The sequence below is a fragment of the Sprattus sprattus genome, assembly GCF_963457725.1.
Source record: "Sprattus sprattus genome assembly, chromosome: 3".
In the NCBI taxonomy this organism is placed as follows: domain Eukaryota; kingdom Metazoa; phylum Chordata; class Actinopteri; order Clupeiformes; family Clupeidae; genus Sprattus; species Sprattus sprattus.
Window position 1 is genome coordinate 45317811 of NC_137922.1, and position 7500 is coordinate 45325310.

Below are 7500 nucleotides of genomic sequence, written 5' to 3' on the forward strand. Positions count from 1 at the left end.
AAGCCAGGCAGGGTCAGATGTCATCTCTCTGTCAAGCTCTAGTCATACCCAGTCTGGAGGTTTTCTCACAAGCACAGAGCTAACCCTGGGTCAACAGGGTCAAATACAGTCACTCACCCTTGTGTGTGTGTGTGTGTGTGTGTCTGGGTGTGTGTGTGTGTCTGTGTGTGTGTGTGTGTGTGTTTTGGGGGAGGTGCAGAGGGCAGAGGTTATGTAGTCCAGAGCTTGAGATGTCTCTCCTGTTTAGTGCAGGAGGAGGGAGGACTTGTCCTATTTTAAGAGTGTGTGTGGCCATGTGTGTGTGTGTGTGTGTGTGTGTGTGTGTGTGTGTGTGTGGGCGTATGTCTGTGTGTTTGGCTATGTGTGTGTGTGTGTGTGGCCGTATGTCTGTGTGTGTGGCTATGTGTGTGTGTGTGTGTGTGTGTGTGTGTGTGTGTGTGTGTGTGTGTGTGTGTGTGTGTGTGTGTGTGTGAGTGTGTGTTTGTGGCCCTTTGTGTGTGTGTGTGTGTGTGTTTGTGTGTGTGTGTGTGTGTACATTTTTTTGTGTATCAGGGTGGGTGTGAGTGCGTGCATGTGTGTGTGTGAGTGAGTGCATGTGTGTGTGTGTGTGTGTGTTTGTGTGTGTTTAGGTGTGTGTCTTGGCTTATTCCTACCACACACAGCTTCAGCTTGACAGATGGAAGAGCCCATGCCTACGCCAGGCCTTTGGGTGGAGCCTGCCTCCCTGTGCGTGCATGTGTGTGTGTGTGTGTGTGTGTTTGTGTTGGTGTGTGCATGTGTGTGTGCATGTGTATGTGTGCGTGCATGCGAGTATGTGTGCTTACGCACTCATGTGTATACAGTATATGTATGTGTATGGCTATGTGTGTGAGTGAGTGTGTGTGTGTGTGTGTGCGTCTGTGTGCATGTGTGTGTGCGCGTGCATGTGTGTGTGTGTTTCTACGTGTGGGGGGATGGGGGCAGTTAGGTGGATTAGATTGCCCTAATAAGGTAGCAGGATAAGTTAAGATAAGGGTAGATTAGGGTCCTAACAGGGCCTAGCGGATGGCCAACGTCTCCCTAACAACCACACTGTGGATCTCCCTCCTGGGATAACACTGCTCAGGGATAACAGTTTAGCCTGCGTCCGGCACACACCATATGGACCCGTAAGACCCATCTGAGGGGGGCAGTTGGTGTGACAGAGGGGTTGATGGCAGCTGGCAGGATGATATGGGGGGTGGCGTGGGATGTAGATTAGGTAAATATGGAAAACGTGAAGCAGGAGACCATTTTTGCTGCGCTGTGTAGACGTCTGTAGAGCTCTGCGAACTATGAGACTGTTGAGAACTATGAGACTGTTGAAAACTATGAGAGTACTATAAGAACTATGAGACTGTTGAGAATTATGAGAGTACTATAAGAACTATCAGGCTGTTAAGAACTATGAGAGCCACAGAAATGGGTAACTGGCTTCAGGGGAACAAAGACTGAACAAAACATTAACTAGTACAGCAATTAATCAACACAGATATAAAAGAGAGAGAGAGAAAGAGAGACATACAATCGACATACAATCGACACACACACACACACACACACACACACACACACACACACACACACACACACACACACACACACACACACACACAGGCACACACAGACTGACACACACACACACAGACACACACACAGACACAGAGACACACACACACCTGGTCCAATAAAGATGACCCAGAGAAAGAGAGAGAGAGAGAGAGAGAGAGCTTGGAATCAGAGACGGCGTGTAACGGAACACCAGATGTGTGCTGGAAAGCTGAGACCACACCCGGGTCGGGCCGTGAGCGCCGGCCTGCACTGGGGGACTGATCCAGTTACCAGCTTTGTGCTCAGGGCCACAGCAGTACAACCAAGCCCACAGACAGACAGAGAAAGAGAAAGAGAGAGAGAGGGAGAGGGAGGGGGGAATAAAGACGGCGGAAACCAAGCGGACGTCTGAATTACACAGGCTTTAAAAGGGTCCCTGGCACAAGGGCAGGTCGGAGAAAGAAAGACAGAGAGAAAGAAAGAAAGACAGAGAGGAGGAGGAGAAGGAGTGGAGGACGGAGAGGGAGGCAGAGGTAGAACCGACAGAGAGAGAGAGAGAGAGAGAGAGAGGGAGGGAGGGAAATAGGACACACACTAAAAGGGTGGCTCGTAACTGAACCGTCTCCAAAGCCCCAGTGGGATTGTGGCGGGTTGAGGAACACACTTCCACTGGAGAAAGGAAGCGAAAGGAACAAAAATTGCTTCATCATCCTCGCCAAAGGGGGAAGGAAAACGCTGACGCACCTGCTCCAGAGGCCTGCTCTCTGAGACCTCAAACCAGGAACCTTTCTTATCCAAAAGATGGGCCTCTTTAAAGGACGCACCGAGCCCACCTGCAGCCCATCCCGGAGAAAAGTCAGATATGAGTGAAGGAGGAGGGCACAGGACAGGAGGAGAGAAAAAGAGAGGGTGAGAGAGAGGGAGAAAAAGAAAGTGAGGGGGTAAAAAAACGAGACGAGGAGAGGAAAAGTGGTGAGGTGGAAACTGCTGGAGGCTTTGTGAGAAGACTCCCCAGGAGGTCAGTGTTTGGGTAAGCTCATCGGCAGGTAGCGGACGGAGGAAGAGTGCAGCTTAATACAAAGAGAGAGAGAGAGAGAGATAGAGAGAGGGAGGGAGAGAGAGATAGACAGAGACAGAGAGATAGAGGGGAAAAGAGAAAACTACAGATAATAAAGGGGGGGGGGGGAGAAAAAAGAGAGAAAGAGAGAGAGAGAGAAAGAGAAAGATAGAGAGAGCCGCTGGGATCAGCGTGACGTAAGCAGCTCGCTGGATTGAGGTGTTGAGTCCTGCTGATTTTAATCTGAGCTGATTAGGAAACAGTGGGGAGCAAGACAAAAAAAAGAGAGAAAGAGAGAGAGCTGCTCATCACTCCGAGAGAGAGAGAGAGAGAGAGAGAGAGAGAGAGGAAAAAGGAGAGACTGGAAAACAGAGGATAGAAGAGAGAGCGGAGAGTCACGTTTTTTTTTCTCCCTACGGTGGACAGACAAGGGGGCCAAGCGAGAGGACAGATAGGGAAGAGAAAAAAAGAAGAGGGGGGGACGGCGGTAGCGGAGGAGCGGAACAACCCGGAAGACAACAGCAGATAAGCGGGGGAGAGCGTTAAGGACTTACCACTGCTGAGGACACCCTTGAGAAAAGCCACTGAAGAGAGGAAGAGAAGGAGGAAAGAAATCATTCCATCCAGGACCAGAGGGACTGCTTATTTTTCAGTGTGTCTTGATTCAATCTCTATTCCTCCCCCCTTTTTCTCTCTCTGCATCCCCCTCTTTCTCTTCTGTTCCCTATCAGCACCACTACTCCCCCCACCACCCCCCCCCCCCCCCCCGAGCCTTCTCAGAGTCCTCTGCAAAGGGACGGTTGTTGCTAGGCCACCATGCCCACCAATGGGAACAAGCCGCTGAAGCTGCAGTTCGGCCTGATCAACCACGAGGGCCGCTACCTGACGGCCGAGTCCTTCGGCTTCAAGGTGAACGCCTCGGCGCCGAGCCTCAAACGCAAGCAGAAGTGGACGCTGGAGCAGGACGAGCGTGACGCCCAGGTGGTCTACCTGCAGTCGCACCTGGGACGCTACCTGGCGGCGGACAAGGATGGGCGGGTCACGTGCGAGGCGGAGGCGCGCGAGCCCGACTGCCGCTTTCTGATCGCCGCACAGTCGGACGGCCGCTGGGCCCTGCAGTCCGAGACGCACCTGCGCTTCTTCGGCGGCGCCGCCGACTACCTGTCGTGCTTCGCCCAGGCCATCGGCGAGCCGGAGCTGTGGGCCGTGCACCTGGCGCTCCACCCGCAGGCCAACCTGCTCAGCGTCGCCCGCAAGCGCTACGCCCACCTGGCGGCACCCGAGGGCGAGGTGGCCGTGGACAGCAACATCCCGTGGGGCGTGGACGCGCTCCTCACCCTCGTCTACCTGGACGGCAAGTACTGCCTGAAGACAAGCGACAGCCGATTCCTGGGCAACGACGGCAAGCTGTTGGCGGAGAGCGGCCGCGCCACGGGCTACACGCTGGAGTTCAAGTGCGGCAAGCTGGCCTTCAAGGACTGCGAGGGCAAGTACCTGACGCCCATGGGCCCAGCGGGGACGCTGCGCTCCGGGCGCTGCTCCAAGCCGGGCAAGGACGAGCTCTTCGACCTGGAGGAGAGCCGCCCGCAGGTGGTGCTGCAGGCGGCCAACAACAGATTCGTCTCCATCCGATCAGGTGAGTCGCTGGATCACGCTCAGTCTGTGGTCGTGTTGTCAAGCCTTGACATGCAACATACAACCGAAAGCCAGGTGCTCTACGCTCTATGATCTTTGCCTCTATGGCCACGTGCTCTATGCTCACTGATCTTCTTTCACAGTACCTTGCCGGCGGTTATTAACATTGGTGTGATGATGTGTGTGTGACTGTGTGGGGGTTGTTAGTCCATGTCTTGTCATTACAATGGTTTTGATCTTTCTTGGAATCGGAACAAAGGTGGACATAATGTAATTGCGCAACACACTATATGTGTGCCTGTGTATGTGTGTGTGAGTGTGCGTGAGTGTTTGTGTGTGTGAGGATGTGTGAGTGTGAGTGTGTGTGTGGGTGAGTGTGTGTGTGAGTGTGTGTGTGTGTGAGAGACTACTGAATGCAGAAGACCGTTTTTGTCCAAATCTTTCTTTCAAAGTAGTCTGTTAAAAAAATAAGGACCATCATTTCTTCACTTAAACAACTCTAACTATTCAGTTAGAATCACATTGAAGACGTGCACACATCTATGTTAAACTGTGACCTGGAGTATTCTAAGCTATTCCCATACACACAAGTATCTCCAATGATCAGCCTCACAAACTTGACATTCAATCCGCCTGCATGTCAATTCCTCTTGTATTTTAAGTGCTGCCTGTGCGTGGTATAACAGACTTCATTACAACTACAAGTGACACTGCTGGACTAGCATTACTGTGGCTGACATTAGCTACCATGTGATACCTCTGACAGTAATAGGAGCCAGGTATGCACTAGTATGTCATCCAGAGGCAGAAGGAATGCATAGACCAAGGTTTGGAATGCACAGCGGTATGCTGGGTATTGTAGTCTTTCAGCTTCCTGGACTTCTCACCTGTTTAAAACATGACAAGCAGTCATCACCTAAAGACTGGATTTGGGTGTTTGCCAGTGGATGCTTGCTCCTGTCGGCTTATCAGTGGTCTGTGGTATGTTCTGAAACTCTCAACATCGAGTAGATTAGTGTTGCAGTTGTGTTGTTCCTGGTAATTGTTGTAATTCCAACTTTATGGAAACTTTAGGAGGATATTTATATTTTTTAAATTAAAAGTTGTTATATGGGGAACCATTAGAGAGTTTTGTATCACAAACGGCCTAAACTCATAGACCAACAATTTGAGATGTCGATACTATAACTTCAGAAGTTGTGTAGGAAACAGAAACAGGAAATGTTCGCTTCCACAAACAACTGTAATTAAAACCTTCACACCCAGCCACCTGCCCTAACCACCCATTCACTTTCTGTGGTTTCAAACCAAACGGAAACATGCGTGTCTCTCAACCTCCTGAAACAAAATGACTGTCCTTCCCCCTGTTCTGGCGTACGAGGCCTTAACCGTGTTCACCTGGTACCTGAGATCTGACCCTCGCTAGACTCTGAGAGCATATCCAGGTCACGGGTCATATTTTCAGCCCCTCCATGTTGGCTCTGGGGCTTTTAAGTTAAGTTGCAGCGACAGTGTAATGTAAACCTGGCCATCTGGAAACCTGATCGGCTAACTCTAGCCTCGTTGTTCCTAGTAAGCATTTCGAGACGGCAGCCTTAAATAAATGGGTTTCGGAGAAAGAGATTGCCCTGCGCTCGAAGAGGTGGTGGTGGTGGCGGAGAGAGGGGGGTGGCGGGTGGTTCCAGTGACACAATCTCTCCTCCTCCTCCTCATCTCTCTCTCACACACACACATATACAAACTCATACACAGCTACACACACACACACACACACACACACACACACACACACACACACACACACACACACACACACACACACACACACAGACACACACTGCATAACACCTTTGGCCCTCTTTGTGTTTGTGTATGTCTCAGTGTCAGGAGATAAGAGAGTGAAAGAAGATGAGTCTAATGCAAAGCGTACACACACACACAAAGACACGAAACACAGAGAAACGAAATCACACACAGAGACACACACACAAACACACAATACCCATGGCAAACACACACATACAGACACACAGCCACACAGAGAGGGTAACGCAGTGGTGGCGAGGTGTGTTGAATAATTGATTGAGGTGGGGAGTGTGTGTGTGTGTGTGTGTGTGTGTGTGTGTGTGTGTGTGTGTGTGTGTGTGTGTGTGTGTGTGTGTATGGTGGGGGGGTAACTCATCGATGGTGGCGTTGGCTTTCAGAAATATGAGCCTTCCGCTCCGGCTCTTTATCTGAGGGCTCCGCCACGCAGCCCAGCACAACAGGGACGCAAATCACACACTCATCAGGGAGACACACACACACACACACACACACACACACACACACACACACACACACACACACACACACACACACACACACACACACACACACACACACACACACACACACACACACACATATACAGTCATACACTTAAACACACATACATACCCACACAACTGTAATGATGTACAGTCATACACGCACACACACACACACAGTAGACACGCAGACACACATTCACACATTCACACACAAGCACACTCAGCACACACAGTGCACACACACAAGCGCACACAATGGAGGGTGTGAAAGTGGGGTTCTGACAGAGAGAGAAAGGAACAGACGGAGTGTAAGGGAGTGGGGTTGGGGGGGTGGCAGATCCTAGGCCCCGATCACAATGGGGCCACCTGAGAAACAATGCATTGTGGGATTGGGACAGGTGGAGAGCTCTGTCACCGCTTGTACTGCCATAAATCAGTGATCGGGTTCCCGGTCCCGACGGACAGTGAGGTGTCGCTCTGTGAGTTTGGCTCACACTTAGGAACACAGGGAAGGAAAAGTCTCCCAGTTTCAACAAAAGAATCAAACACGGGTTTCTTCAGCAGGTAAGAACAGGAGTCTCTTCACGCCAGGAGCCTTCACAAAACCCTCACAACCACTTTAATGGCTTATCTGATCTGCTGATTAAACTGCTAGTCATATTCGTAGAGAAAATCCTTTAGCAAGTAATAATTTACTAGTCACACATTGTGTCCTGGAGCGACGTATCTTGCAGTGTCGCATTAAAACGCTTGAATGAAAGTCAAAGCGGCTGTCCTTTAGCTCATCTCCCTCATGCGGTTGGCTTCGCGGCATAAATCAGTGGATTATAATTCACTGGTTACACACACGGCGCAACACGACGCAGAGTGTATTCTCTGCAGTAACAGGCAGCGTGGCAAGCCTGATTTGGATCTAAATGTTAGCCC

At 50.7% G+C, this 7500-nt stretch overlaps 1 protein-coding gene across 1 annotated transcript in view; it reads left to right on the forward strand.

The window, feature by feature from the left end:
* Positions 1 to 3442: 3442 nt before the first annotated feature.
* fscn2b (fascin actin-bundling protein 2b, retinal) overlaps positions 3443 to 7500 on the forward strand; it is a gene marked incomplete at both ends in the record, with an annotated part of 14536 nt that continues 10478 nt past the window's right edge. Inside the window, one exon of the mRNA XM_080834523.1 lies at positions 3443 to 4262. Within this exon, the coding sequence (XP_080690649.1) occupies positions 3443 to 4262 (820 nt within the window). The remainder of the gene's footprint in view (positions 4263 to 7500) is intronic.